Source organism: Podarcis liolepis (genome assembly GCF_965112155.1).
Source record: "Podarcis liolepis genome assembly, chromosome: 6".
In the NCBI taxonomy this organism is placed as follows: domain Eukaryota; kingdom Metazoa; phylum Chordata; class Lepidosauria; order Squamata; family Lacertidae; genus Podarcis; species Podarcis liolepis.
This window is the reverse complement of record NC_139559.1, coordinates 48829673-48843415: the sequence shown is the minus strand read 5'-3', so window position 1 is coordinate 48843415 and position 13743 is coordinate 48829673. Positions and strand designations below refer to the sequence as shown.

At 39.7% G+C, this 13743-nt stretch overlaps 1 protein-coding gene across 3 annotated transcripts in view; it reads right to left on the bottom strand.

Annotated features, from left to right (window-relative positions):
- Positions 1 to 636: 636 nt before the first annotated feature.
- Positions 637 to 13743, bottom strand: part of AHCYL1 (adenosylhomocysteinase like 1) — a gene marked incomplete at its 3' end in the record, with an annotated part of 49475 nt that continues 36368 nt past the window's right edge. The window contains exons 7-17 of one of the 3 annotated variants that reach the window (XM_083509465.1): positions 13515 to 13621; positions 12097 to 12213; positions 11379 to 11442; positions 8781 to 8869; positions 7217 to 7287; positions 6645 to 6739; positions 6465 to 6563; positions 5833 to 5901; positions 4564 to 4642; positions 3443 to 3563; positions 637 to 3054 (exon numbers count right to left, since the gene is read on the bottom strand). In XM_083509465.1, coding sequence (XP_083365591.1) covers positions 3048 to 3054; positions 3443 to 3563; positions 4564 to 4642; positions 5833 to 5901; positions 6465 to 6563; positions 6645 to 6739; positions 7217 to 7287; positions 8781 to 8869; positions 11379 to 11442; positions 12097 to 12213; positions 13515 to 13621 — 918 coding nt within the window. Of the gene's footprint in view, positions 3055 to 3438; positions 3564 to 4563; positions 4643 to 5832; positions 5902 to 6464; positions 6564 to 6644; positions 6740 to 7216; positions 7288 to 8780; positions 8870 to 11378; positions 11443 to 12096; positions 12214 to 13514; positions 13622 to 13743 lie in introns of those variants that run through there. The other 2 variants (XR_014527598.1, XM_083509466.1) reach the window with 2 other exon arrangements.

Here is a 13743-nt window from a genome sequence, read left to right as displayed (position 1 = left end):
AAATTTCAAAATGCATCTGCATCCTGAAAATTGCATGCGTGCAACTGCAGTTTGCCTGGACATTTTTTTGCATCTTTGCAAGGAACAGTAATCTACCTTTCTGCTGAAACATTTTAAAAATTTACTTTGATCTTCTTCCAACAGATCTTACTTCAGAGGAACATTTTGAAAGTGTGCATTTCACCCAACAAAAGCATTTGCCCTAGTTAATTTATACAGAATTTTGTTTTCTCATAAAGATTGATAACATTTTATTAGGACTCACCCATATTTGCATAGTGTATATTTTTGGTATGTTTTGTTATGTTTTAAAAAAACCATGGCATTTCCCCCCTCAGCTGCTTCCCACTGAGCACCCCTGAAGGGCCAACTACAGGCCACATCTGACTCACAGAGTAGGGTTTCTCCATTCCTGCTGTAAAATCTACTTCGGGGAGGAAGAGAAGCAGGGAGACCAAGCTCTTCCTTGTGCTCTGACATCAGGGATTTGTATATCTTCTCAACCCACAGACATCCTATGAGATAAATGATTTGCTTTGTGGATGGAATAAAACTTGCAGTTGAAAGTGTGCTGGCAACTTGTTTCCTTGGACAGCGCAAACTGTGGCAGTGATTTTTAAAAACTCAAGCCAGAGGTATTTTTCTAATCATTTTATTTAGATTTTGCGTAACGATTTATTGCTCATCTGCAAGGAATAATATTGCATTCATTAAAAATCATTCATATACAAAATAAACCTATCCCCACCTGGGTTGATGCTATAACATGCTCCCTCTGACTGAACTGAGGTGTTGCCAGGCATGAGAATTTATTCCATGGCTTATACAGAGATGAAGCCCTTAGCTAAGTTATCTATTGACACTGCAACACAGAGGCAGACAAATGGAATGAAGAGGCCCTCCCTGAGCTTCATGGAGGACATTTGGGAGCGCACTCTGTTTGGCTTAGAAGGATCCAAGCCAATTCCGGGATCAGAACTTGTAGTATTAGAGCTGTGAAATTGAGAAACAAAATACTAAGACGCCATCCTGATGAAGGAACTGAGAGGAAGCACATATGCTCAGGTCTGAGATCACTTCAACAAAAAGGAAGAACAGAGTTCATTTGGCCTGGCCAAATGTAAGTCAGATTCTGGAAAAGGGGGTGGGCAGGAGGAGCTGGAGGCAAAGGGATCTCCCACATTCAAGTCAGTCAATGGCCTGCAGCCATTCTGCAAGGCCAAGTGGCCACCCTGTAGCTGCCAGAAATGAACCAGACAGCTATCTGGGGCCAAAGGTACAAGAGAAAGGTCACCTAGGGCTCTGGGAAAGAGAGAGCAAGCATGAACGTGCAAAGGTTTGGTGGCTCAGACTCCTCATCAAATCACAGTTAAATTATTCTCCTCAGTGAAGGATATCAGGAAAGACCACAGCCAATGCCATACAATAGTGGAATAGATTTCAAGAAGATGGAACTAGGAATGTAATCTGTATTTACATCAAGTTTTCTGCAAAGGTTACATAAAAAGCCACAGAAATTCAAGGTTGATCATATATTCACTATGATTCACAGTAGTTTCTAGCTTTTCATCACTGCCCCTTGAGGCTTCAGCACAAGTCTGAAGTGATCAGATGCAGGCAGTATTTGCCTGAACCACCTTCCTTAGCCTGATATTTGCCTCTCTAAAGATGAGCTCCCTCCTCTTTCATGGCACTAAAATGTGAAATCTGGCTGCACCGTAGTTTCGCAGGAGAGGTACCAGTGCATCAAGGTAACCAGACAGAATAGGCTAGCCTAAGCCAAGGTAATTAAAGCAGCAGAGCACTTAAAACAGCAGTGCCAATGGGAAGGGATTCCACCTTCAATATTCATTTGCTACAAATGGAGCCTGAAGATGGAGGGAAGGTGCTTTACACAATGAATAATTCTTTATAGCAGGTGTGGGCGGCAGTGGGGGGATGACATTTGGCCCTCCAATTGTTTGCTGAACTACAACTCACATCATCCCTTGCTGGGGCTGAATAGGAGTTGTAGTACAGCAACATCTGGAGGGCCAAAGGTCCCCCACACTGGCTTTGTAAGATATGAAAAGCTAAGCTACTACATCATCCAAATATCCCCGGTGCTGGACAAATGAAAGGATGGAGCACAGGAGATACCCATCTCAGCTCAGAAGGACTGATTTGGTTCTTAGTGGCCCCTACCAATTCTGCAATGTATTACTGATATCTTCATAGAATTCTATGATTCTACCTTAAAAATGTCCAAACTCGAAGGAAAAGGAATTCTCACCCATTGCCTTTTAAAATATGGTTCTGGTACATCTTCACTTAAAGAAAGAAAAAACATAACATATAAAAGCTATGGAAAAGTGAAGACAGTGGATAGTCAATAGCCATTTCAATTCAGATTAGCACCCTAGCAACTTAAAAAGAATGTTGGATTGGTGTAACCAGGCATGCAGCTACATATTTCATGTAGGAAAAATAGCCTAACTAAAAATAAATAGTATTTGAAATTGTCCCACTGTTTTCTTCACAACACAATATTAGGCATTTGTTGAATATACACCTAACTGGCCACAAGATATAACTCTGTTCCAGTACAGGAAAAGGAGCACTGATCTAGCAGCTAATAAATTGGGGCTCGTTAAGGCAATTTAGAATTTGTAGATAATTCCACACAGAAAAAATAGTACTCTTAATATTTTGCAGTTCTACCAACTACAACTAAGGTGCTCCAGAAAGTTTTAAATTAAAAAATAAAATGAGCAGAGGACAGGATTGCCCTTCATTACCCAGGGAAATCCTTTCCTTAGTAATAGAGCTGAGGAGCTGAAACTGTACTATTTTAGTGGTGATGCAGCAGGGAAATCCCAGGTTGTCTGTAAAGTCAGACACAAAGACAGAGGAATATTAAAGAGAATAAGAGAGGGCAGTAAAATCACATGAATAAAATAAAAATAAAAAAGTTTTTAGAAGTAACACAAAAAATATGTTCTTTAAAAATATTCTTGCTAAAGCTCTTGTGTAGATTATGTAGTCTGGTCCTTCAGCGTTATGGTCCATCAGTACCTGCAGTAAAGGAGAAAGAAAGCCAGAGTCAAGCACTGGGTGTCCACCAAGACACAGGATCAAGTGGAGGCACTCCTGCCTTAGGTTATCAGAACTGCCAGTCCAATTCTAGTCTTCCCTTGCCTGGTGTATAAATCCATCATTAGCTGGCACTAGATGTTTGTATTTCCATTCAAGACAATTAAGCTAGTAGGGTTTTCTATTTTGCCTGTATTTATTACTATTATCTGAACCCCAATCTTCCTTCCAGGATGTTCAGAGAAGCCTCACAACTACCCTGCTCATCACACTAACAAAACTATTCAAAAAATTACAATTCATGTTGTCGTATCTGAATTATAGGCAAGTCCCTATATGTTTTCTAGTTTCCCCCAATGGAGAAGGTTACCTATAATAGTTTGGTTTGAAGGGTCCATTTTTATTAAGCCCCAGATACTTCGCTTGATCATCTGTTAGCTCTGTCAGATGGGCATCAAATGAAGGCAGGTGCAAGCTGGCAACATACTCATCTAGAAAGAATACAGGAAGACATGTTAGAATCTCTAAGGTCCTGTTTATAGCGCCTAGACATCTTTAACCAGTTACTCCTGAAAGCTTTCCCCACCAATGCTAGGCTCAATAAGGAAGGTCACTTGCAGGTCTAGCAAAGCTCATCTATAATTATTTCACACTATGGACAAATATCAGCAATTACATGAATACTGAGGCAGAGACAGTCAATAGGCAGGGTATATTTTTGGCTGTGTGTTGCCCCACAGCATTCAGTCTGGAACTTTGGCTTTTAACATTTTTACCCTGAATTCAATCATGAGACAAGTTATAACCTAAGAGGTGAAATGACCTTGGAATCTCTCATTCTAAACTCAATCTTTAACAGGTGTTTTTCATTTAACAATTCTTGCCAGAGGGTACAGTAGATGCTTCTGCCTTGTATTTTTCATATTCAAGACATTCAATCAATGTACATGTAGAAAGAAATAACAAATATATGTTCCCTGAAAAGTATATACCAAACGATGTAGAAGAATGTTAAAATTCAATGTAGTCCTTTTAGTAGATTTTGTATTTTGGTACTGGCAGACCCCAGGCATTTTTAATTTTATTTCAAAGGTTTATTTCCCCTTCTTTTGATAGTATTATCACCAAAATGGGACATCCCTAGCTTATATACCCAGGATTACAATCACAGCAAACAGACTAATAAAAATATAGCTATTTCAGACAAAGAGGGAAGTTATCTAAAAACATTTAAATTTCAACTGTGAAGCCTGACATGAAATGGATGGGCATTGCCCATAAGGCCTGTATATACTAAAATTCTCGATATACTAAAGTTCTTAAAAATTCCTTCCTATTCTCAAAGCATGGCTGGGCCCAGCACAAACATGTGGTGAAGAAACTATGTTTATTACAGTTGTACATGCTGTGCTAGCCTGGAGTTCCAAGAGAGGAGGCTACCGCTCACTGATCAACAAGCAGCAGCTAAAAATTCTACCATTGTTTGCTCACCCATCTTTTTAGGCAGAAGGTACACATCTTGTTTGTATCGTCCCTCAGGAGCATTGTAAAGCTCAATCAAAGCCAGAGCCTGTGAAGATCAGAGAGATGCTGGAAGTAACAACTGCAGGCTTTATCAATTCTTTCCAGCACACTCTGAAAAGTTATTATTGTAGTTTTGACATGCCTGGTGGCTAACCTAGTAGTCTATGTTCAGCACCGATACTTTAGACATTGAGCTTAGAGGTGGTTGTCCAAGCTTTTGGGATAAATGACACAACAGTTCTGTGGATCTAGCTTCTTTTTTGAAACTGCAGCGAGGAGTTTGTTGGTACAGAATACACCGAGTTAGTGAAAAGGAAATCTATGTGTTGCATCTTTGCTGAGCCAGTAGGAAAAAAAATAGGGAATGTAAACATGCTAAAATGTTATTAAGACTCACCCTAGTGCCTAAACAAACTAAGGTACATATAGGCATTTTACTGAGGGGAAAGGCCAATCTCCCCTGTATGTGTGTAACACTGTTCAGCTGAACAAACAATTCATCTACTCTGTTTCCTTAGTTTTTAACCTCTCCAGACTGCAAACTCTGTTTTCAAAGGCATAAACAGATACCAAAACAGTGGACAGTTATGCTGCTTTTTAAAAACTGAAGAAGGAATAATAATAAGTGAGAAGCAGCAATTGTAAGTATTTCATTCATTTATAGGTTCACTATGAAAGGACACTGGATTTGGTGATCTTGAGAACCTTGATCTTTCATTGTGGGGGGGAAACCTGAAACACATGTAGGCAATAAGACAGGAAAAGTGCAGAAACGAATGGGAGATCTAGGCAGGGCTTCAAGTTGTAAAGGGGTGGGGCTTCAGCAATCGACACAACTTCCTCCCACGGTGAACCGTTTGCTCAATTGATCATTTGGCTCAGTTCTCCATGTCATTCCCTTCTAGTTGAGCCTTTGCTTCAAAATCCACATTTTATTTAATTTCATCTGTGATGAATACTTCAAATAAATATGCAAGTTCATATGCTCTGCATTACCTGTCTTGAGCACATAATATTCTCTAGAACTCTAGCGGACAATATTTTTCAATGCTTCTATTTAAAGATCAGAACTAACAGGCAAAATGCAGTTCAAATAAATCCTCTAACTAGGCTTTTACTCAGACTTGAGTTGGAAAACTAATATAAATATGGTATCTTATATTTTTCCATCCCCACAAACACATTATAAATACAGCATCAAGCAAGGCAGGGGAACCTGCAGGCTAAATCATGTACCTGAGTGGTAGCAGTAATGGACAGAACAAAGGTTGGAACTGTTGAACAGCTCAGATTCAGAAGTCTTCCCTAGAATGACAGGGAAACAGCAACAAAAAACCTTTTTGAGAAATCACCTCTTGTGCACAGAGAGCACCATCAAACAGAAATGCAATATTTCAGATTCAAGTGCAATGCTAAACTCTTCAGGCCCAGCAAACTTGGGATATAACTGCATAGTTTGAACCAGGAGCAATGTGGCCAGACCAGGACTAATAACCACTGATGTTTTTAGATAGTTAATGGTTCCTTTCCTGGTGAAAAGTTAAGATCTATGATGAACTGAAAAGGACAGGCGTGATTTAGCAGTGAGGAGGATAAAATCTGTTTTGCAAAAACTTTTGAGATCTTCATATTCCCACTGGTCTGGCTAGCTTTGGAACTCTGCTGTAAAGCTCAAGTCAGACATCAACTCTGAACTACCCAAAGGACACCTGCATCTTCTTCTCTTCTCAGAAGAACAGCTTCTCCTTGATACATAGCTAGCCGCCCATTTGATTAGCCTTCCAATACCCTGGGAACTTGAAAATAAGAGACACAATTCCTTATGATGAACCCTATAAAGGCTTCTGTTTAGGCCTTTGCCAACATACCTCAGCTAGGAGAACAACTCGCTTGCCATCAGGCCAGATTATATGATCCACTTGAGAACGTACACGCTCCCAGGTTAGCTCTGGGGTACGAAGACTAGCCTAGGAGAGATTGAGGCAGGGATCAACTACTAGGATTTATTAAGATGACTGAAAGCATAATTAAGATTAACAGACACTCACCACATCAATTTCAGTGTTGGAATGACCCATATTACATACAATGCAGCTATTCTTCATTCGGTCCAAGTGCTCTCTAGTCACCACATTTTTGTTTCCTGCAGTAAAAAGAGGCAGTTAAAGCAAGCCTCAGACAGGTGAGCCATCAAATTTCCCCTTATCTATAGCTACAACTTTAATCCCAACACAGTGAGTTGAATCCCACCAAGTAATTGCATGAGTTACTTGCACAGTGTAATTTTCCCTCCCTCTTCTCCCCCATGCAAATATTGCCTTCCTCCAAATCTGTTCCAGAGGGTTCATGGGGAGGAACTCAGAGCAGCTATGGTAAAGGTGCAGGGGGTTACATGAGCGGAACTCATTCTACTTGTACAATTACTTATTTGGATACAACCTACAATAGAAAGCAATACAACTTATGTCCTCTTTATATCCTTTGCGGGTTTCCAGTTTGAGTGGGAAATACTACTACTTGTTACTGAGCAAAAAGACAAAATCGGAAGGATTTCAGCGTGTGGAGTGGGTGGGAATAATATGAACAAAACACATGCACAGTCCTTCCCAGATTGGTTTACCTGTGCAAGTTATGACAACATCCACTTGGCGAATGATTTCATTGAGTTTCACTACCCGAAACCCATCCATGCTGTCAAAGAGAAGGTAAGAGATTAAAGGGACATCAAACATGGCAACGTGAAACTGAACAAGCTGCTCTGGCTATTTAAGTTTTAAACCTCAAACTCTGTTCCCCAACATTTAATTGATGCTTAGAGAATCTACTGACAGTGTCGCTCTGTAGTTATGTACATGCATTCCTATATAACTGTTGACTAAAACTGTTGCAATAGTTTATTTTCATGAATAACAATAATTGCAGTTTTCACCGATACATTTTTCAGAAGTGTTTTTTTCAGCTAAGCTTTGAACAGCTATTAGGTGTGAAGATTTTGAAGAAAGGGGTCATTAATGTGCATTTTCATTTTATTGAACTACAAGTTATATTGTTAATAAAACTTGCTAGATACCCATTCTACAATAATTGAACCTCTGCTTCTTTAAAAGCAAGACACAGTTAAAATGGAGATCATTATCTCCTTGTCTATATTTGGAAGAAACAGAGGGAGAAACACATGATTTATTTAAGGTTCATACTTTCAAACATTTCATATAGATGTTTCACTTATACCTCACCCTTCTTTTTACCCACTGCCAATAAATTAATCCTTTTCACATGTATTATTGAAATAACCGACACTGCCTGAAACAACAGTAGCAACAGAAGAAATAAAGAGAAACAGGATATGTTCGAGAGCAGCTGATCTTAGGGTAAGTTACAGAAGATTGACTTATTGGACACCAAAGCTCTTCCTATGCTCAGTAGGCAGGGACTAGAGAAATAACTTCGACATTTCCTGATATCTGTAGCAGTTCTGAAAAAGGACAAGTTGTGTGGGGCAGTCTGAAGAGAAATGGGCTTTCTGGAGAAAGATCAGAGTGTTCAGAGGTAAAAATGAAAGTTCTGCAAGATCTATTGAAAGCAGCATGCTATTAATCTTTATGAGTTCAAAATTTAAAGTAGACATTCTATCCTACTTTTTAGAAAAACCCTGCAAAGTAGTCAAATGGCATATCCAGTTAATTTTTACTGCTTCTATTAATCATACTGGAGTTTGACAATTATTCCATCTTACATCAGATTAGTGCTGCTGGAGCTCTCGATGGCTATCCTAGTATTTAGCATCTACTACTTCTTTAAGAGGATATTCACATGTTTATTTCCTCCTCCCCCCACCCCAATATTCTTCTTATTGACAAATGCATTTCGGCAAACTATTCATTAGCCATTATTAACAGAACAGTGTCAAACTTATGACGGAAAGGACTCTTACATATGGAGGTACAAGGTCACAATCAATTGTGGAACCCTCAAATGAAATGGAAGGAAATGGAAGATTCCCTGAAGCTTTATGTCTTCTTGCATGTATAGCCTCAGATTGTGAAGTTTTGGGTAGAGAGAGGCTCTTCTTTAGTAGGCTAATTAATTTTAACCTTTTGAAGTAGCCCAAAAAAGAACAGCAAGCAATACAAGAAAAGGCTTGTTCTCTCAGACAGCAGCATTTGTAACACCTCATTTCTCACCAGGCTTGAAGAGCACAGATAGGATCAATCTCTGTGATGCAAACTATGGCTCCCAGGGCCTTCAGAGCTGCACAGCATCCCTTTCCAACCTGGAATGCACAAAAACAACTTCAAAATCTAAGCAAATACAAGTGTTTTAAAAACACAGGATTTATTGAGAAACATTGTTGGATTACAGCCCATCTCTGTCTTCTTTCCCCCCCACTTCTACATACACACAAGCACACACATGCGTAAAGAGAGAGAAAATGGAAGCAATGCAGCCAAAGGACCATGAAGTGTGGTACAGTGGTACCTCTGGTTATGTACTTAATTCGTTCCAGAGGTCCATTCTTAACTTGAAACTGTTCTTAACCTGAAGCACCACTTTAGCTAATGGGGCTTCCCACTGTTGCCGCGCCGCCAGAGCATGATTTCTGTTCTCATCCTGAAGCAAAGTTCCTAACCCGAGGTACTATTTCTGGGTTAGCAGAGTCTGTAACCCGAAGCGTATGTAACCCTAGGTACCACTGTATATGATATCTGTATGCAAAAATTAAAATATATACAATCAGTTGATTCACTGATGGACAGGGTGAATTCGGACCAGTTTATCACATGGGAAATTCTGGAAAGTTTGCTGACTTCTGTATATACTCAACTATAGTAATACAGCCACCAGTGACTAGCTTTGTAGTATTTTGGTTTTAGGTTTGCTCTTCCTCCACCCTTAGTTGCTTCTCCCACTGCTGCTATGGGAGGGTTGGCTAACCCACAGCCCAGATCCAGCCTGGCAAGTTGTGGGAAGTGGCCCACCAGCTCCTGCAGCTGTAGCTTTAAGCTATAGCTTAGCACTGAGAATAAAACTTAAGTTTACCAAAGCTTTTCTGGTCCCTGAGCCTTACTAAATTTTTAAATCCATGATTTGTATAATGCTCAGTTTTATTTGTGACATATATACTTTTATTTTTATCCTGTCTGTCTAGCTTTCATGCAATATTACCATATTGCTTTTTTTTTCTTATTTAAATGCTTGGAGGAATAAATAAACAAGCCAACAAATAAATACAGCGCTCCACCTGCTCTTTGGAGAATAATCTCCAAGGGCAGACATAGCCCTTTATCTCCTGATCTCAGAACTGTGGCAATCAGCTCTGAGATCAGGAAACAAAATCTCTGCTGCCTGCTCTTTAGAATCGCAGGCAGAAATCATAGTGCTCAGACTGGGAGATAAAAGCTATCTGTCTTCTTTTTAGAGATGCAGAGTGAAAAGGCAGCATTTCTCCCCTCTCCTTTCTCAGAGCCAAATAGGCAGGAATGGAAATGCTGTCTTTTTCTCTTCACAGAGTAAAATATAGCATTTCCTCCTTTATAGTCAATATTAATATAATACAGACGCAGTCTCTTTAACTTCAGAGGCATCATAGAACTATTTCTCAGTTTTAAAAAAAATCCTCCCAACCATTCCAGAACAGCAAATACTTGAAGTATATAAATCCTCTGAATTATGAGATTTGAACAAAATGAAAAAAGAAAACAGGAAGCTAAAATATTCATTTTAGCAAAATGTCACCATTCAACTCTCATCACTCAGATAAATGCCGTTTGTTTGTTTTGCTCACAGACAGCAGCGGCCATGGTTTACTACATTCTACTATGTGAAAACTTTTGCCACAGGAGAGGGGCAACCTTTACTACATTAAGAATGCATGGCATAAAAATGTATACTATGTTTCTCTAGTAATGCAGTGAAACACATGTTAGGAAACTCTGCCATGTGTTAAGACAGCCATCTGTACTAGTTTAGTTTGTCCACATATGAACACTAGAAAACAAATTATAGCCTAATCTTTTTTTAAAAAAAAATTTGGATAATAGCTCCATTGCTCCTGTCTCTCTATATGAAAAGTTGGGAAAGAATCAGATAAGCACTAATAAGAAAAAGAGGAGTTCAGAACTCTCCCTAATATCGCTTTACACAATCCTGCCCCCTAAGTGCTTTTCTTCCAGACAAGGTAACTTCAATACTGAGGTTCAGCTGCAAATATAGGAGCTGTGCAAAGATTCTCCACTCCACACTAGAGAGCTCATTTTGCCATTAAAATCAGACCTCCCTCCATCCCCATAGGCCTATTAACATGACTAGAGCAGCTCCAATCAGGTTAGCATACAAAGCTGCCGCAGCACATGTAGTTTAGCCCTAAAATCTACATAATTCAACTTGTGCTATTCATACATTGCTGGAAGCACCCATGTTGAAGCACTGTTATCTGCGGAAATTTCAGCACACTTGAACCATAATGTGTGCCCTAATCACCTCTCAAATTCTTTCCAGATTTTACTGTACAAATACAGCTGAGAGTAGAGACTCTTCTAATGATGTGAAAACACTTGCTAGTATCATCAGCTTGCAATTACTGTGAGAGCCATTACAATTGGATGCATAATCTTCTGCTGCAACACAAGTTGTTCCTAATGCTCCTTATAGTAATCACATAAGGAGTCATTACTAGTAAAAGGTAGATCATGAATACAGAAGGTAATGAATGCTAAAGCAAAGGTAACTGTACTGTACTGTACACTAATGAGAGCTGCTGAATCAGCCAGGCTACAACTCACCTCACCATAGCCACACACCACCACTTGCTTTCCTCCAAACATCACATCCGTTGTTCGTTTTAGGCTGTGGGAGAGAAAGAGACTCTTTTTGAGAAGTTAACCACATGCAAAATACATGTTTGACTCAATACAATGGCTTTGCTTAGCTGTCTCGATAAACTGTAACGTGCACAAGCCACGGGAAATCTGGAGCTTGCCTCTCCTTGTCCTGCATGGGCCAGAGGACTTCAGAAGCATTCACATACTTTTGATTTTAACTAACTGAGTCTTCCTGTTTCATCTGAACTGGGAACTGTGGTTTATGGAACTATAGCTGGCAAGAACAAGCCAGTTTCAAGCCATAGTTCATGAAACAGGCTTGTGTAAACCAACTATCCTAAGTGTAAACCAGATCTTTGGGTTAAACGGGAAGCTGCAATTAGCTGAAACCAAAAGCAAATGCTTCTGAAGTCCTCTTCCCAGTCATAAAGGAGGAGGAGAGGGTGGAGAATGCGAGTTGAAGACATGCCGAAGTTCATTGAGTGGTTTATTGAGATGCCCTAATGTGGCCAATGTTTCTAAATTCCACAGCAGTATGACCCTATGCGGCCACCAGATAATACGATCACAGCAGTATTCAACTCCACAACACAAGGAGCTGAATAGGAAAAATATGGAAGCTGGGGGCTGATTCTGAGGGTTTTAACTCCCAACTCCCAAAGCTGAGTGCCAGACTCACCCATCCAAGATGGATTCTCTGCAACAATATAAGTTATCAAATTTCTGTTTGGTGACAGAGTCATTTACATTCATAGCTGGAACACAAAGTTTCCCAGCCTTTGATAACTGGTATAACCTAAAAGAGAGAAAGAGAAGATTTCAGAACTGAATACTGTGAGAAAAAAACAGGATAATCAGCAGAACATTAAATTGTTCCCTGGGCTAACACCCAAGCTCCATATTTGTGGTTAATCTGCAGCCTTCCAGATGTTGCTAGATGACAGTCCCAATCATCTCTGACCACTGACTATTCTGGCAAGGCTGACAGGTGTTAAGAGTTCAATAACAGCCTGAAGACCACATATTAATCAGCTCTGCATCTTGTCTTCAAGCAACAGCAGAAGTACCAATTCTTATAATATACACTTGATTCCCCCCAAACATCTTCTGCTTCCAGTAAACATATAGTTCTATTTAAAAAATAAAAAATAAAAAAGGTGAATTTAGCTGTATTTAGGCCTGGTGTACATAGCACCCTTAGTATCTTCCTACAGCCATCATATGTGTAATTAGCAAAATAAAAATAAAATGCTTCACATCAGTGAGTAAGCCAAAGTGATTAATGGACTACGCCTCTCGATTTCTGGAGAGAGAGAAACATGTTCCTCCCCCGTATTATATTCAACTGTGAAATATAGTTCAGTGGTAAACTATACAAAACAGTAAATGATCTAATAAATAAAAAGTCCCAAGTTCAATCCTTGGCATTTGCAGGTAGGACTGGGGAAATACTCCTATCAGAAACCATGAAGAGCCACCGTAACTCAGTGTAGAGAATAAGGAACTGGAAGGAGCAATCGTCTGACTCAAAAGCCAGTTTCTTTTAAACCATACTGAAAATCATGACCACTGGTAACTTAGCACTGAATGCGTCTGTACCAAGTACTGGGTACTGAAATACCCATGGGGGAAGGAGGAAAGGAGAAAAAAGAACAAGCAGCAGCTCATGCAGTTTCTACGAGTAGCCAAAGTATAGGGAAGAATAGTCGGGCCAAAGAGAATGGTCAGTGGGACATTAATGCATTCCTCCTTCTTTATAAATGTAACATGTGGCAAAGGGGAACCAGAGGAATGTTGCATGAAGAACATGTCAACTTTTGAGTTTATACTTGAGAAGCCCCATGGCTCAACAGTGTGGGAACTAAAATAGTAGAAAAGGCCTTAGGTTCTGCCTTACCTCAGCCATACCTTTCTCTTTTATGGCGTTATTTATTCCTCCCCCATCCTTATTACCATCCCGCAGGGTCATCATGATTAAAAGTGAGCTTTCATTTTTAGATGCTTGCTTACCAGATATGGGCAAGGCTCTACAACTTCCCAAAGCTTCATACTGAAGAGGACAGACAAAGGTTTGCAGGATCCTTTGGGGTTGATTACCTGTGCACACCTGTCACACTCTCTTCTACAATGCCTCTGATCTTCTTAAATACATTTGGATATTTCTTATAAACCCAATGGGTCAGGTCTCCCCCATCATCCAAGATCTGAAAATAAGATAAATATAATTAGCTCAAAGATATTCTGCTATTTATACTGCATGCCACATCTAACTTCACTTTAAGGCACAAAGAAGGATTACTTCTAGGCAATTAAACTGTTAAGTCAC